Genomic DNA, 17,205 nt, shown 5'->3' on the forward strand with positions numbered 1-17,205 from the left:
GATGATGGGATATTAGCAGAGGCTAACTTTTGCTCCAACAGCCCACAACTCAGAGGTAAATGTCTAATGAGCTCTTGTTGGTCTACTGAAACTTTGTCTAAGAAAATGAGAATATTTTTTATTTAACTTTTGGCTAAAAACTGCATAATCATTACTAAAAGACCACTTTGAACATTTTTACAATTGAACAAAATATACAATTGCAGTGGGACTTTAAAGAGGCCTTTTGACTTTCCTTTATCAAATTAGTATTTTAATTTTATTTTAATTGAAATGTTAATAGTCAGAATTTTATTAGAAATTGTGCATTTTTTGCACAATTTAAATGTTTAAATATTAACTGTTAAGATCCCTTATCTAGTTTCAATCTTATTAACTACAACAAAGAAGGGGAAAAAAGTAAATGTTTTTAACTCCTGGTTTTGATATGGAGTCTCATCATGTACCAAATGTCATTATGCTGCTTGCAGGTGGATTTAAATTTCCCAAAAGTCGTCTCTGACGGTGCCCGAGACCTGATCTCCAAGCTGCTTCGTCACAATCCCAACGATCGCCTGCCTCTTCAGAAGGTCATCGACCACCCGTGGGTGCGCGCCAACTCTCACAGGCTCCTCCCACCTACCTGTCCCCCCAAAATATCTTAAGACTGCCAATGATCTGTCTGACTTCTGTCTTTGTACATTTTAACTGTCCACCACCAGACTGTGGGTCTGCACGGGTTTCACTGCCATGGCTTTACACTGCCATTATTTTGGCACACTTTATGGCTGCCCTATCATATAGCTTCTTCTTTTTTTTTCAATTTTTTTTTTTTTTTTTTTTTTAGCTAAATAATAAATGAAACATAACTTGTCTTCAAATTGTTGGGAAACTAAGGTTTTCTACACTGATGTTAGCTCCAATTCTTGTGTCCATTCGCATACTTAAAGTTAATTATTGTCCCATTGTGTTGCTTATTTTTTATGGAGGACTAAATGGGACTTGTTGAAATAAATATATACACCATTAAATTAATATATACATGTGTCATTAATTATTTAAAATTAGTATTAAGTAAATACAACTGGAAAACAATTAAAAAAATGGTTAAATATATGTGGAATTCAAATATTAAATTATTAAATAAATGCGCTATTTATAATGTTATTAATTATTTAAAATTTACATTAAGTAATAGTGGATATCAATGAATATACGTGGCATTAAAATATTTAAATTGCATTTTAAAAGCATATTTACAGTTTTCAAAACATTTAATTATTTTATGGTCCAGTATGGGCTGGAAAACAACAAATGAATCTTTAAATATATGTGGCATTAAAGTAGCATTTAAAAAGTACATTTAAATATTTCATGACATATTTAATTATTTTATGCCCAGTGTGGGTTCAAATTGAGATAAATATGTTTAATGTGAATGCATGACATAAATTTAATTTAAAATTGGCATAAAATAAACAAGCGTCATTAAATGTGTCAATATTTAATATTTAATTCACCCATCAAACTCAGTGGGCGGGCCTACACAATAAAAGATATATTGTTGGAGTGGAACTTAAAGAGCTTATTTCCACTGTGTGTGAATAATTTTTCACAGGTTAAGGAGCAAGACTGCAACCTTGCCACCACTGCAAAGCCGGTCCTGGTTCTGATCCACTCAAATGTAAAGAGGGCCTAAAAAAACCAAGAGCAAGAACAGTCTTGTTAACCAGAGTATAACAAGGGTGCCGAATGGAAGTGGCCTCTGTTCCGCGCATCCAATGTGAACCAGGCATTAGACTGACTTGAACCAATCACTGCTTAGTAACCTAGTCTGGCTACAGATGGTAGGGTCTGTATTGTGGAAAAATGGTGACTGAATTGACTTCATTTGGTTGGAGCCGGAAATAAATAGTTTTCTATGGGTGACGTCATACTAGCCCAGTCCAGTTCTCTTATACAGTCAACAATTGCTCTTTAAAGTTATTTTTTGTCCTAATCCTTGTCTCACGTCTTGCCGTTGTATGGTGATTGTTTTTCCTGTACTGAGTCTCACTCCAAGGTTTTATAAGAGGTTGACAGCTCTGATATAGTCTGATCTCCGCCAAAAGTAAAGAAAAACTTGAGATCATGTGTGAACATTTACATTTATGAAGTTAGGATGAAGCAAATAGTATAAATAATTTTGATTAAAAAATATATATATATATATATATATATATAAAATTTGACATTTTTATGTGTGTGGTCTTAATTTTAAAACCTAAATAAAACCAAAACTCGATCTACGTCACATTTTCTATCCCGAGGGAGGGGGAGTGACAACTACATCCGGGTCATGCAGAAGAGGTTGCCGCGGTAGCCATATTGCTGAATGAAATTATCTTAGCTCCAAAACATTAACAGCCGTTTGTCAATATCAGTATTTTATATTGCAAACAGTAGAAGCCGTTACAGTATGTTGCTTTTTAATATGACTTAGGATTCAAGGAACCCACACGGAGATCTAAGTCCTTGTAAGTAACACTTTGTTTGGGACATAATACATTTATTTATTAGCTCCTGGCCTGTTAGCCAAATTAAGCTAACCACTAGCATCGGTTAGCACGCGTCCTGCAACGAGCACGTTTTTAAATATTAAAACGACTTGTTTTAGTCTTGCAAATAAAACAGTCTGTTAGCTAACATAAATTTAAAACTGCATTTTTATTTTTGGTCCAGTCGTTGTCCTGTGTTTCCTTTCTGTGTCTAATGTCAGTAAAATGCTACAAGATATCGTTAGCTAGGGTTGCGTCCGGAGCGAAGCATGAACTGAACGTCAACATTGAATAAACATTGAAAATTGTTAATAAATACTTTGCATATTTTGCTGATTTTATAATAATACAAACATTACATCGTTATAATACAGTACACAATACCAATTCTTTTTAACGAGTAACCTTCTCCCCCAAAAAATCTCAACATACTTTTCAATGAAAATATATATACCGGTAATTTCAAAACGAGTAGTACAGTACGGCAATTCTGCGATTACATAGGTGAGTGGCGTCATTTAATCACTACATAGCAGTCCCATTGGCAGTAGTAGTAACAATAATGTTAAACTGTAAAAGAAAAAAAAATGTCACACGTACAAAATATTCACTTATTATCGGTCTTTTCAATAAAAATTACCTTTTAAGCCTAAATACCCAATCGTTCTGATTTTGCTCTTTCAAGGAATATTTGTGCTTGTTTCTTTGAAAGCAACATTTTGGGGGTTAATTATAGCATCTTTTTTTCATCTAAGAAGTATCATTTTATTTCTTCAAATAGTTGTCTTATATGTACATTGGTCAATGCATTCATACTTTTTCAAACCCGTTAATGTTTACATTACATATGTCAATTTAAATTTAAAAAAGTGATAATTTAGAAATATTCTAGTAAAAACTTTAAATTTATTATGAGATAGCTGTTCTATAAATTTATGAAAATCTATTTTTATGGTAACGTTAACTTTTTTCTTTAGTGTCACTCTTTAAAAGGATTTTTTAATGTTGCAAATGTTTTTGCAGTTGATTTGTAATACATTCAGATATAAAATGGTGATTTGGTCACCATCCTTTTTTTTATTATTGTTTTGTTTAACTTATTTGCAAGGTCAAAGTTTGAAATAGTTCTTATACATTTATATTTTGCAGGGTTTTGTTTACTCTTTATTTCATGTTGCTGGCCATTTAAACATTTGTTTAGAAATTGATGCACACAGTTTATTTTATTCTAAAGTAAACCTTACACACTTTTTTTTACCATTTGTTAAATTTAAATGAGTTTTTAAAGTTAGTAACCTTGTCTGTTGTAACTCAGATGTTTGTTACCTCTTCCTAAAATGTAAGACAATTTTCTATTTGCAAGATAGTTTAGAGAACAATTCTGTACAAATATAGTTATCTCTATTGTTTTCTAGCTTTGTATTTACAGATTTTTGACCCGTTTGGAACTTTGTAATGTTTCATAAGACTGTAGAATATATCCTACCCCAGTTTGCACATCTTTTTATTTTATTTTATTTTTATTTTTCTTTCGTACAAGTCTTTTTCAATTAAACATGTGTTGTATATTAAAGGTTCAGGTTTGAATGGCTCACGAATGTTATTATATGTGCTGGGCACCTATTAATAGAGACACTATTGGCCATAAACAAAAACAGTTACTGCTTGATAGGATTATTACCTTAGAGTTTCTAGTTGTTTAACCAGATTTTTATGTTTGGTAGTAACAAATTTCTGTTTTATTTTTTACTCATATTTTTACAGATTATTGTGTTGAGGCATAGGAACGGCGTCACGCAATGCACCATGGAAGTGGATCACAGAATATGCAACGACAGCTTCAAAAATCCAAGTCTGTCAGTGGGTCAGAGGCGGAGGAGCAGCAACAGCCATCCTTGGCAGCTACACAGCAGCAGACAACAGTTGCCCACCCTCAATCCCCTGTGACCACCTTTTCCTCGGCTGCCAGCCCTTCAGCCCCCCAGTCACCTAATTATCAGATAATCATGAGTCGGAGCCCTGTCACAGGACAGAATGTAAACATCACATTACAAAATGTGGGGCAGATGGTGACTGCTAACCAGCAGATTACTCTCACCCCTCTCCCTATCCAGAATCCAGCATCACCTGGTTTTCAGCATACAGCACCTCAGTGGAGGTTTGAGCATGGTCCGTCCTCTTATATTCAGGTGACATCACCTGTACCCCAGCCCATTCAACCACAAAGTCCCACTCAGCATAGTCCCATTCCGATACAAGGTGTAACCAGACCAGGTGCTCCCTCAGGTGCATTGGGCGTCTGTGGACAAAGTCCAACGCGGTTTGTTGAAGCTGGCATGTTAGTGCGACAAATCAATTTAGGCAGTCCATCAGGAGGAGGACATTTTGTCTATCAGGAAGGGACAGGGTTGGCCCAGATTGCACCGGCCACATCTGGCCAAGTACAACTGACTTCTCCTGGAACACCAGGCTCTGTGAGGGAACGTAGGCTTTCTCAGCCTCATTCTCAGACCGGGGGCACCATTCACCACCTTGGACCTCAAAGCCCCGTTGCCACTGGTACTAACCTTTCTGCTCTGGGCAACCCTGGCCACATCACCACTTCAAACCTACCTCCACAAATCAGCAGTATCATTCAAGGACAGTTGGCACGCCCAATGATATTTGAGAAGACTGCACAAGGTGTAGTTGCAGGAGTAGGAAGCACAGCTACAGCATCATTCAGCATACCCTCCTCCATTCCACCCACCAGCCCATCCCTCTCCAGTCCACCCCAAGGAGTCCCAAGCAATCCTCTTACATCCACCACCATGACTGTAGGCACAGTGAAAAAACAAGCTGCCAAAAAGTTAGAGGAACTGGCGCCGTCTACTCCAGAGATTGCCCAGCTGAGAAAACAGTGCTTGGACCACCACACCAAGAAGATGGAGAGTCTAAAAGAAGTGTTCAAAGAATACCTGATTGAACTTTTCTTTTTGCAACACCTTCAAGGAAACATGATGGACTATTTAACTTTCAAGAAGAAGCCTTGTGTTCCTTTGTATACTTACTTAAGACAGAGTGATTTGGATCTTGAGGACGATGATGAAGAAGAGGAACAGTCAGAGGTCATTAACGATGAGGTATCACAACTGCTAACTTTACAAAATTAAAAATATCTTACAAATGACCTGCCATTCATAAATTTCAAATTTATAATGTTTTTTTTCCAATACCTTATTCGAATTTATCTACAAATATTTTTAAAGGTAAAAGTTGTTACTGGAAAAGATGGCCAAGCAGTGACACCTGTTGCCATAGCAACACAGCTTCCCCCCAATGTTTCTGCTGCTTTCTCTACTCAGCAGCAGTTTCAGGTGATAGGCTCTATTTTTTGTGCTAATTGTAATCAAATATTCTTGCCATTTCTGTATTTAGTTTGAAATTTTTTGTTTTTCTCGTATAAATACATTTTTCTACTATGTGTTAAATATTGCTAATTCTTTGAGGGATTGTTTTTTTCAGGGACACCAAGGGACTGCTTCTGGCTCCATTACAAACCCTGGAGACATGGATGCTTTTAAGAGACAACAGAGTGCAGTTCAAACAGGTAGGGTAAGGACTGCAGTCTCCCGTCTGGCTTATGTTGCTTTGTTTCCTCCCTGTTTGCTTTGTTTTTGTTTGTTTTCTTTTTCCCTCTAATTGCTTCTGCTTTTAGATATTTGGCATCCTCTACTAGCGCTTTATGTTGAAGTCTAAATCGAGGAAGAGGAGGTGACCTGTGAGGTCTTCAGAAGGTCATTGCTCTGGGTTTAGTGCCTTCATTTTTTTTTGCGTTATGAGGGTATTGTGTGTTTTGAATCCCAGATCAGGCTAAGAGGCCCCGGATTGACGTTGGTCGCCATGGGCTGATTTTCCAGCATCCTGGTGTAGCTCCTTTAGGATCACCTGGCGTGCCACTCCAGCAGCTTATGCCGACTGCGCAAGGTAGGAGTGCTACTACCAGGCCGTTGTGTGTTCTGTTCGACGCGGCTGGATCAATGCCGTTCTTCCAGCAAAGGAGATTTACCAAAAAAAACGAATAACAACATCGCATCAACAAACTGATCTTCATTCTTCTGCTGGATTTCTCAGTAGTCCACAGGAAGATCAGACTTAGCCGCCAACACCTGAATAAATGAGGAAGAAGACAATCCATTTCTGAAGAAGAGTAGTCACTTGATGGGAAGATGCCATGTCTTATGATTTCTTTTTTTCCCTGTTGATCACTTGTCGTCATCCACATCATGTTATCAAAAGTTTAATCATCATAGTCGCTTTCATTTGGACAGACTCTCCTGCACTGATGGATTTTTCATTTATTTTGGAAGTGGATCCCAGGATTTGACAACACTGTGGGCATGAATTCACTCTCCAATGGACTTTACTTTCTCGTCATTTTATGAATCCACACGCCATTCTTCCTTTTGATTTTTATATCATCATTCCTTATGAGTCTGTCTTGTTCAGTGGTCTGTCTTTGCATCCTCAGCGTGGATTCAACCATCTTTCATGCGCCGTGTCCTATTTACACCATAAACACATTTAGTTAATTCTCGTCTTTGTTTACTCATGTTTTGTTCTGACTTGGCTTCTTTCCCTCAGTCCAAGTAGGAGGGAAATCATTTGGAGGAGTTTTGTTCACGGCACGGGTTGTTGCGTTTGTGGTGGTGTGGGTGTGTCAGGGCCAGGTGTTGATGGCGTCTAGGCAAGGTGGTGTCACATGCAGGGAGGTAAGGCAGGTGCTGCTTTAGTGTGCACAGCTCCGCTCAGGCCTGCTGTCTGCAAAACCCCGTGTGTGTCTTAATGCTCACCTCTGTGCTTTGTTGCTGTGTAAGGCATCTAGATGCCTTGATAACTGCAATAACAACATTGCTTTATGCATGTTCAACATGTGCTGTTTTTGTGTCTGCTCTGTTGTTCTTTTTTCCCCCCTGTTTTCTCCCTGTCCTTTATTTTAAAAACTATCTTTTCCACTTTTTCTTTAAATACATTTTTTATTTTAAACTTTTCTTGCATGTATAATTTTTGGTGTTTATTCCAACATTTTCTCAACATTTGAAATGCAATGTTTTGGTTTTGCATTTATCAAAGTAGTGTTTTATTTGAGAGACATGTAGATCCTCATATTGATTTAATTTCTTCTGTAATCATTTTGCTCTATGAGTTTCATTAGTTCTGCTCAGATCATTTGAAAGTAGTACACTACTGCTAATAAACAAGGTATACCCAGTTCATTATCATCAGGCAGTTCCGGGAGATCTCAAATCTAAAGCTCACAAATGTAAACTACAATCAGTAATCTCTACTAGATTCAAAATATTAATCTTTTAAATAGGGGTCTCTCAAGTTATTAAAAATAGGACACTAATAGGTGTTTTTTTAGCATTCTAAAAAAATGGAACAGCCCCTCTGCTAGTAGTAGTAGCCAGCAAAACATTTACAATTTAAAGTTTTGTCTCTTAATGTTGCTTGTTATGCTACTCCATTTCCTATATTTCGATTACCACTTCCACAGGCGGGATGCCGCCTACTCCTCAAGCGGTCCAGATTGCAGGACAGAAACAGAACCAGCAACAGTACGACCCATCTAAAGGGCCTCCTGTACAGAATGCTGCAAGCCTTCACACTCCTCCTCCTCAGCTACCTGGCAGGTTGTCTCAAGGTACCCTCCCACTGGCTGGCCTGTCCATGACACTTTCTCAGCAGGCTCAGTTGGTGGAGAACTCTGCTCCGCCAAGTGGCCAGCTTCAGGCACAGGTGAAGGTGCAGGCTGGAGGGCCTGTCTTGGCCACAGTTAACCCTCACACACAACTCCAGGCCCAGCTGCAACAGCAGATGCAACCGGGTATTCAGCTTCAGTTGCAACAACAGTCAACACAAGCCATTCTGCAGTCAGGACAAGCGGTTAGTATGTTTTAAGACAAAGACTGTTTTCTGAGTCTTATAACCTCACTCCAATGGAATTTTGTTTGATAAAAGACTTTGAAATTGCTGGATCATACTTTAATATTCTTATTTTTTTTTCTGATTCATTGCAGACTGTGGCTCTTGCTCGCCCTGTGGTGGACCCAAACCAGACAGTCCAGAGAGTTGTGACCAATACTGTAGCGACAACATCCGTGTCTTCTGCTCCTCTGTGTACTCCAAGCTCTGCTCCAGCTTCCCACTCTGCCACTTCTCTTCGTACTCTGAGCTCTAACATCAGCCCAAGCACCCAGTCTAAAGTGACTGGAACCAATGGAATATCCACAGTTAAAATAGGTGGCTTTGCTCAAAGCAACATGCAGTCCTCACAGGAAGGCAGTCAAGATAAACAAATTGAGCAAGCCAAGTTGGTGAGTTCATAGAGTTGTTTAAATATTAACAAATCATTGACACTCTTTCTTAAATTACTATTATTTATTGCCATTGGATAAAAAATGTGTTATTTTTGTTCGTTTAGATAATATTGATAAAAAATAAAAAAATCTCTTAAGATAGATGGTTCCCACCCAGCATTACTGCTGTGCAAATGCTATCAAAAATCCTACCTCTCTTACACCAGACCCTTTATTTATTTAAAAGGGATTTTTCAGTTTTGTTTGTTTCATACTCTGTAAGTACGTTAGCTAAGCAACAAAATGGGATACCTTTGAGTACATTATAATCTGGCGTTGCATCCGTTTTTGTGTCACAGGAAAGTCAAGTGCATCAGCGCATATCCGAGTTGAGGAAGGAGGGCCAGTGGTCTGCTAGTAGACTTCCCAAGCTTGTGGAGGCCTCAAGACCAAAGTCTCAGTGGGATTATCTGCTGGAGGAAATGCAGTGGATGGCCGCTGACTTTGCACAAGAGAGACGATGGAAGGAGGCTGCTGCAAAAAAGGTTTAACAATCATTTACTGAGATATATCCAAATGTGCTCATCACTGAATAAGAAATTTGAGCTACTTGAGTAAATAAATTCCTTTCATAACCATTAACAACAATAATATAACTTTGTTGAATATGTGTATTATTAAAACATGTTAATGTGACTACTCTAAAAACAATTACACAAAATAACACTAAATTTCAATATTATTTTGACCACACCCATTTTTTGTCTGTGTTTGTGTTACTCTAGTCATTCAGTTTAATGGGGATTCTCACTTTAGAATATTTTCATCTCTGAACTCGAGAACTGTCCAACAGCCTCCTTTAATTCTCCTTTAAATTAATTAAATATACAATCTGTGAGTTTATTTTCCGGACAGGACAAAAAAGGGAAAAAATTAAATGTGAGAGAGCATTTGTAACTTATTGTAAATTTTAGATACATTGTTGTGGAAGTAGTCTTAGCAGGCAAATAAATACTGAGAGGGTCTGCTGGTACTTCACTTCCTACCTGGATTTTTTTTTTTTTTTGCTTTAACCATTTATTCCAATATGTAAAAGCGATTTAAGTTAAAAGTAAAATGCAAGATTTTTTCAGATATTTTTAATGGCTCTAATTAAATATCAATTAAGATTGTTGCTATAAGAGACTTGGAACAATACTGTTCTTTGTTGATGAGATAAGACATTTTAGAGGGCAAAAACACTATGGAGAAACATTCACATTTGCTGAAAAGATTTTTAGTTTAAGCTTACTAAATAAAACACTTGAATCATAGAATATGATGTGCAAAATTTTCTGATTTTATTTATCTGTAAAGCTTTCTTTTTCAAGCCAGACCCTTGATGCTCCTTTATTCGATTGTATATATTTGGATGAAAAACCAAATGCTTTCAAAATAAATATTTGACTACTCTGCACTGTCTTAAGATGAAGTATTTTGTTTACTGCAGCTTGTTCGTACATGTGCCCGCTACCATCAAGAGCGAGAAAAAAGCGAAGAAAGATTACTGAAAGAAAGGGAAACTCATCTTCGTCATATTGCCAGCACAGTGGCTCGAGAGGTGGAGTTCTTTTGGTCGAACATTGACCAGGTATGTGTGTGAAGGTTTACCTTATCACAATGTTGTTTGTTAAAATGTAAAGTTGATTAAAAAATGTATTTTCTTTTAAGGTTGTAGAAATCAAACTCCAGTTTGAAATCTATGAGAAGAAGCTGAAAGCACTCAGCCTACAAAAAGCCATGGGTATGTCACACTGAGCACCAGCTAAAGATGATATATATTTATATTTTACTTTTCCTAATGTTGTCCACTCATAAATGTTAAACAATTAGTGGCACAATATTTGGTATTCATGCATATTTTTTATGGGTGTAACGGATCACAATACTCACAGTTCGGATCGTTTTTCGGATCAGTAAAAAGCAACAGCAAAAAACAAGATAAAAGCCAAAAAATATTTTTTGGAAAAGCTTCAAAACAAATATTTATTAATGTTAGCTCATTGAGGCCTATTTATTCAAACAAAACATCTTTAAACGTTGAGCACAAACAAAATGCTAAAACATGTAGTTTCTGATTACATTTACATGTCTTTAGACCAAATTTACAAAAACTGAGAGAAAAGAGTGCTTCAAAATAGTTTGGAAAATACCAGATCTATCTGGGTATCCCTTAAAATGCTGATGTCCAAATTAAATTGTACATAAATCGGTTAAAATTATTAAAAATGTTCATTTAAATATGTAAAACAATTGTTATCCTGTAAACATTGCCGCTGCCGTGTCCGCTTTTCCTGGGGATTCATGATCCCTTTGGCTTGCTGTACTATCGTTCCCTGACTCCACGTTCCACTGTCACGGAGCAGTGACTTTCTTCTGTGAGGCACAGCTGCTGCTATGGCGGATCCTAGCTGGGAAATTTTCTGAACACAGACACGGAGACGTGTACCGATGCTTTTATTCAGCTCTTAAAATTAAATAAACCTGATATTTCACCATTCGGGTCCTCCATGATGAAGTCGAGCTCCTCCCACATACAGCGGGAGCTTCAAGTTTCCACACTTTTGGAGAACTGTCGAGCAGCTATGTGACGCGAATTGCATTCGATGTGAACAGACAATTGATTTCAATTATACAAGCCTGAGGTGTGTGCGCACCCGGGGGGTGAGGATTGGGGTGGTCCGTTGTACCTGGGTGTGCGGAACCATGGGTTGTGATCCGTATGGATCATGGGTTACCCGTTTTACATTGTGGATGAACCAGCACAGTTTAGTTCTATTTGGTAAACGGCGGGCATCCGTATCTTTTGTTCTGACCTTATCATACTTGCGTTACAGTGTCCAGTCAGTCCGTAGAAGAAATGGCCAGTAAAGAGGTAAGTGCTGTGCTGATTTTTAGATAAGCACGTATTTAGAATCTAATTGTTGAAATAATGTTGTTTGTTTGTTTTTACAGGAAGGGGTCACTCCTGCAAAAAAATTAAAATCCAGTTTCAGCTTTGTTGATGAAGATGGTATGTAAAACCTATTATTATTGTTGTTATTGCTGCTGTTATTTTAAATATATTTCCTGTGTTTACTTCAGTCACAGATGAAGAAAGCACCATTGAGGAGCAGGAGGGTGTAGAAGAGGACGCTGACCACAAAACAGAATTACTTGACCTTGCCAAAGACGGTAGGATCCCATCCCACAGAAAATATATTTGTATTGAAAGCATCCATTTCTAATCAGCACATTGGGACACAGCCAGTATCAAATAAATGGCTAAATAAAAATTTCAATTGATGGCGAATAAATACTTTGTGTTTTTCTTCTGCTGCAGTTTTTCTACAAAATGTTATACTTATTTGCCTTTTATTAGCTTTTCATAAAATGTTTTACGTTTTTATTTTCTAGCTGAGATGCCTTTGGATTCTCTGATGAAACAGTACGCTGGTGCCTATGCAGACGGCTTTGAATGGCCTCAGCCTGGTCTGAACAGTGATGAAGATGACATGGAAGAGACTCAAGGTTCCTTTGCAAATAGAGTCTTCACACTTTTCTTTAATAACATTCTAGGAATAATCTAACATGCTTTTTTTGTTGTTGTTTTCAGAAATGGAATGTACGTCAGCCAGCCCACATGAGGCTGTTTTGATCGACTCCCTCCTTAGTGTAGACCAGTATCATGGCTCTGACAAGTCTGCGTCCTCTGACTCTGGGAAGCCCGGCAGAGACATCGCTGAAGTGGCTGCTTCCACAGAACTTATCTTGCCTAAGGGGAGCTTCAGAACAACTTCATCAGTAAGTCATTCATATATGAAAAAACATATTCAGACATAGACTATACATTTTATAAACTCTACCTTTTTCTTTTGTAGAACCGTAGTTCTGCACCATTTTTATTGCATGGAATGCTGCGGGATTATCAACAAGTTGGGGTGGATTGGCTGGTGAACCTTTACAAGAAACACCTCAATGGCATTTTAGCTGATGAAACAGGACTTGGGAAGACTGTACAAACAGTAGCTTACATGGCCCATTTAGCAGGTCAAGAAGGTATGTTGCAGCTAAAATCTGTAGGATTTTGTTTTATTTCAGAAATTATTCAACTGAAAAATACTTTTTTTTAGGTATTTGGGGGCCTCATCTTGTTGTTGTGAGAACATGCAAGTTGCTTAGTTGGGAGTTGGAGTTCAAGCGCTGGTGTCCTGGCCTCAAGATTCTCCTCTACCTTGGAAATGGAAAGGAGCGCAGATCTAAGAGAATGGTAATTTCTGTGTTTTTGTATTTAAAGTTCAAAGAAGCATGTCTGGTAATACTGTGTAAAGAAAATGTCCTCCAATGAATAAAAGTAACAACTGTTAATTTTTTGACAGTGGTGGGATGAGCCCAATGGCTTCCATGTATGTCTGACATCTTACAAGCTTTTCATGAAAGACCAGAGTCACTTTCTGAGGAAAAAATGGAGGCATCTGGTTCTGGATGAGGTGCAGCTCATCAAAAACACAGCAGAGAAACACTGGGAAGTGATCCTTGCCCTCAGAAGGTGAGTTGGTTTACTGATTTTAAAACAATAGTTTTTTGTTATTTATTCTTTGCTCCATCATTTTTATATGAATGAACACCCTGATCTATTAATAAATTCATTTTTGTTTGTGTTGTTTTTCATCAATAAAAATATTCTGTTCATTAGTAAAGTTGATTGACTCAAAAGGCTGACATACATTTTATGTGTTTCAGTGAGCAGAGGATCCTTCTCATCAACAATCCTCTACAGAACACTCTCAAAGAGTTGTGGACCATGATCCACTTCCTGTTGCCAGGAATCACCAGGCCGTACTCCGACTTTCCTGTTAAGGCAGGGACAGACCAAAACCAAGATTACTGCCACAAACTGGTCATCCGCTTACACAGGGTAAGTAAAATGTCTGCCCATTCTTTCTTTGTTAAAATAAGCTGTTCTAGTTTTGAATAATCCCTGTATCTTTTATCATTCAACTGTAGGTAATCCAACCATTCATCCTGAGACGCTCTAAAAGGGATGTGGAGAAACAACTTCCAAAAAAGTATGAACACATCCTGAAATGTCGTCTGTCCAACAGACAGAAGAGCCTCTATGAGGACATCCTCACTCAACCAGGGTGAGGCATTTTTACTACCTGTACTACTCATGCAAATGTGACGGCTTCAATTCTAGATGGAATATTGTATTCCCCCTCTTTCACAGTCTCTTTGTTTTGCTGATTTTTGGTGGGGGGGGGATTTTTTTATGTCTTTGTTTTTTGTAAACAGAGCAGTGTTCTGCATCCTGATTGGCTGATGACCTTGTCAATCAATCTCTCTGCCATGTCTCTTGTACAGAATGCTTTCAGCTGCCAAATCGACATAAAACTCTGATTGCGAGCAGATTTTTGTTTTTATTCTAAAAGAACTATAAGAGTTTAATTCATTTCACCACTGGTCGATTATAAAATGAGATAAGGCCGTGGTGCAGTGGTAGGGCGGTCAACTCCTGATCGGAAGATTGTGGGTTCGATTCCCGCCTTGCATCATGCGTCAAAGTGTCCTTGGGCAAGACACCTAACCCCGAATCCTTCTGGTGGGAGGTTGGCGCCAGTGCTCGGCAGCGAAGCCACCACCAGTGTGTGAATTTGTGCGTGAATGGGTCTGTGACTGTTAGGCACTGTGGGCACTCGAATGGGGGTAGGAAGCGCTATACAAGTATACACCATTTACTATTTTAAATCAAAGTTTGCATTGGCCAAATCATCTCTGGATTTCTTTTGATGATTATAGGGAAACAAGTGAACATCATATTCTTGAGTCTATTTTTTATTGAGTTTATGTCAGAACCAAATCAATCCTCTGTTTAGAATAACATTTCAACCTGAATTCCATCTGTTTCCCTATTATTTCTTCAAATTCCAAAAGTTGTAATGGTATTGGTTTCCAAGTTTTGCTGTCACCAATGAACACAACAACAGTGATTATCAAGAAGAAAAAAATGTTTTTTTTTTTATTTGTTTTTTTTATAAGTAAACAAGCTGATTATCATTGTCACTCAGGAAATTTTAATGATAAAAACCATTTCAAATAAACCTAGAAGATGTAATTTCATGCAATTTGGCATCTTTGATGAGCTGCAACCTCACACAGTCTTAGAATGAGAAAACTGCATTGCTACATTTTTCCAGTCCAGTGGTTTTAATCAGAGAAAACAGGTTTTACAACTCAGCAGGACCATTTTCCCTAGAATATTTTCTATTTTATGCTGCATAGGCATTCTTGTCTGGAGATTATTTCTAATGAAAAGTTCTTAATAAAAGTCAAACATAAAATATTTAATGCAATAGTAATATGTAGGGTAGGGTTTTTGTTCCGGTTTTACGTTTTGTCACTAATCATTTATAACAATGCACTAGGCAGTATATATTGTTTAGCATTAATTGCTCCTTTGTGTTTTGTATTTGTTTTAATCCCAATTTCTTATGTGCTTCCCTTAGGGCTCAGGAAGCACTGAAGACCGGTCATTTTGTCAGCGTCCTTCAGGTTCTGATGCAGTTACAGCGAGTCTGTAATCACCCAGAGCTGGTGGCTCCCAGAGAAACAAGCAGCTCCTATTCCTGTTCTTCTCTGGAATATAATGTTCCATCACTGGTGCTGGATGCTATTGAGAAAGACCCAAGCAAGGTATGAACAAATCGAGACAAACATGAATGTTTTTGATGAATTCCTGACCTGCGGTAGAGTAATCACCCTTATAATGTGTTGGTGACCCTTTAAAATTTTAATGTTCTTTTGTTTGTTTTTTTTGTTGCTATTTTTCAGTACTTGATTGATTTAGCAACTCACAATGAGTCTACAGTGCACCATCTTAACAGGTTTTCTCCTCTTGTCTTGATTCCAGACTGCAAATTTCCCCATTTTTGACTTGATCAATAATGAGAACAGACTGACGCGCTATCAGACTGAAGAGGCCGTGCCCAATCTGAAAATCACACAGCAGCTCATAGAAGAGATCTACACTGGTCCTGAGCCAGCACCAAGACCAAGGCCGTGTCCACTGAAACCCATGAAGTTAGTGCTGGAACCACATTTTTCTATCTTGACATTATTGATTTAGAGATTCTATACAAAAGAACCCTGAAATCATTTCAATATTTCATTTGTACATTCAGAACATCTGAATATTTATATGTTTCAGGTTGTTCCAGCCAGTTCAGTATGGCACAAAGCCAGAAGGTCGTTTAACTGCTTTTACAAATGCAGTCCAACGTCCTCCAACAAGCTCGCCCACTACCAGCACTTCTCCTTCAACTACCAGCCAGGTGGGCCAGACAAGGGGAAAGTCTCCTGTCACAACTGGAGCAGCCACAAACGTCTCACACGGTAAGGTTTTGGTGACAGTTTGCCTGAGGAAATGTGTTTTGGTGTAATAGTAACCAGAAATTTCTTCATGAGTTCTCTGTTATTTTTATGGCCTCCATAGTTATTCAGCTGGGGCTTTAAATTCACGTGTTTTTAGGAATAAAATTTCTGTTGTGGTTTTTTATTACAACTATTGACTGTACATGAAAACTGGACTGAGTGACCCCTCCCCCTTCTTGTTCCAAACAGGAAGTACCAGGTGGCTCTAAGAAGCTAAAATCCCATAGACTTCAACTGAGAAATAAACAGCCGTTACTCAGCCTTCTATTTGACATCATAACCATTCTTGCTTTACCTTTTTTAACACATTCTTGTTGAACCATTTTTTTCTTTTTCTTTTGTAGTGGAAGTAACAAACTGTCCAATCGGATGCCTGAGTAAAAGTATTTGGTGCCCCCAACTCCCATGTACAATGCTTGATTGAGAGATGTTGTGTAGCCAACGTCAGCAGACTCTACCAGGCTGTCTGCAAAGTCCCAAACCTGCTTTCAGGTTGTAGGGATACTCACCTCTAACTGACTCTAGCCCTCTAGTCGACTCAGACGGAGTTGAACCAATCCCTGCTTACATACAATTTCTAGTTACAACATAGCAACATCCATATTGCAAAAAGAATGACTGAATTAATTTAGTTTAATCTGTGCCTATGAAAGCTATATTCTATAGGTGACGTCATACTCACTTAGTTCAGTTCTCATGTACAGTCATTGATTACAGTTTGTTACGCTTTTCCAAAGAGCTTTTATTTTACATTTAAATTACCTTCAGTTTGTTTGTTTTACACATATGTTATAGTATTAGTAAAACATATAAATATCATATTTAAAGCAAAATTATAACTATTAAGCAATCACATATCTTTACTTGCGAGGGTAGGTATTAATAAAGTCCAAAGAGGAAAA

At 37.8% G+C, this 17,205-nt stretch overlaps 2 protein-coding genes across 9 annotated transcripts in view; both read left to right on the forward strand.

The window, feature by feature from the left end:
- Positions 1-1,014, forward strand: part of aurkb (aurora kinase B) — a gene marked incomplete at its 5' end in the record, with an annotated part of 4,727 nt that extends 3,713 nt beyond the window's left edge. The window contains 1 exon segment of the mRNA XM_024274592.1: positions 471-1,014. Coding sequence (XP_024130360.1) covers positions 471-644 — 174 coding nt within the window.
- Positions 1,015-2,284: 1,270 nt separating this feature from the next.
- The window catches only part of ep400 (E1A binding protein p400), a 30,165-nt gene continuing 15,244 nt past the window's right edge, over positions 2,285-17,205 (forward strand). For 5 of the 8 annotated variants that reach the window (XM_024274538.2, XM_024274543.2, XM_024274541.2 and 2 more), the window contains exons 1-23: positions 2,285-2,495; positions 4,281-5,638; positions 5,765-5,872; positions 6,021-6,105; positions 6,363-6,482; positions 8,053-8,441; positions 8,576-8,872; positions 9,214-9,399; positions 10,344-10,484; positions 10,565-10,637; positions 11,731-11,768; positions 11,849-11,906; positions 11,978-12,067; positions 12,290-12,403; positions 12,489-12,676; positions 12,754-12,931; positions 13,006-13,142; positions 13,252-13,421; positions 13,616-13,790; positions 13,880-14,016; positions 15,379-15,565; positions 15,783-15,952; positions 16,080-16,264. In XM_024274538.2, the coding sequence (XP_024130306.1) occupies positions 4,316-5,638; positions 5,765-5,872; positions 6,021-6,105; positions 6,363-6,482; positions 8,053-8,441; positions 8,576-8,872; positions 9,214-9,399; positions 10,344-10,484; positions 10,565-10,637; positions 11,731-11,768; positions 11,849-11,906; positions 11,978-12,067; positions 12,290-12,403; positions 12,489-12,676; positions 12,754-12,931; positions 13,006-13,142; positions 13,252-13,421; positions 13,616-13,790; positions 13,880-14,016; positions 15,379-15,565; positions 15,783-15,952; positions 16,080-16,264 (4,549 nt within the window). In that variant the 5' untranslated portion in view covers positions 2,285-2,495; positions 4,281-4,315. The remainder of the gene's footprint in view (positions 2,496-4,280; positions 5,639-5,764; positions 5,873-6,020; positions 6,106-6,362; positions 6,483-8,052; positions 8,442-8,575; positions 8,873-9,213; positions 9,400-10,343; positions 10,485-10,564; positions 10,638-11,730; positions 11,769-11,848; positions 11,907-11,977; positions 12,068-12,289; positions 12,404-12,488; positions 12,677-12,753; positions 12,932-13,005; positions 13,143-13,251; positions 13,422-13,615; positions 13,791-13,879; positions 14,017-15,378; positions 15,566-15,782; positions 15,953-16,079; positions 16,265-17,205) is intronic. The other 3 variants (XM_024274545.2, XM_024274544.2, XM_024274546.2) reach the window with 3 other exon arrangements.

This window comes from Oryzias melastigma, linkage group LG9 (genome assembly GCF_002922805.2).
Source record: "Oryzias melastigma strain HK-1 linkage group LG9, ASM292280v2, whole genome shotgun sequence".
Taxonomy (NCBI): Eukaryota; Metazoa; Chordata; class Actinopteri; order Beloniformes; family Adrianichthyidae; genus Oryzias; species Oryzias melastigma.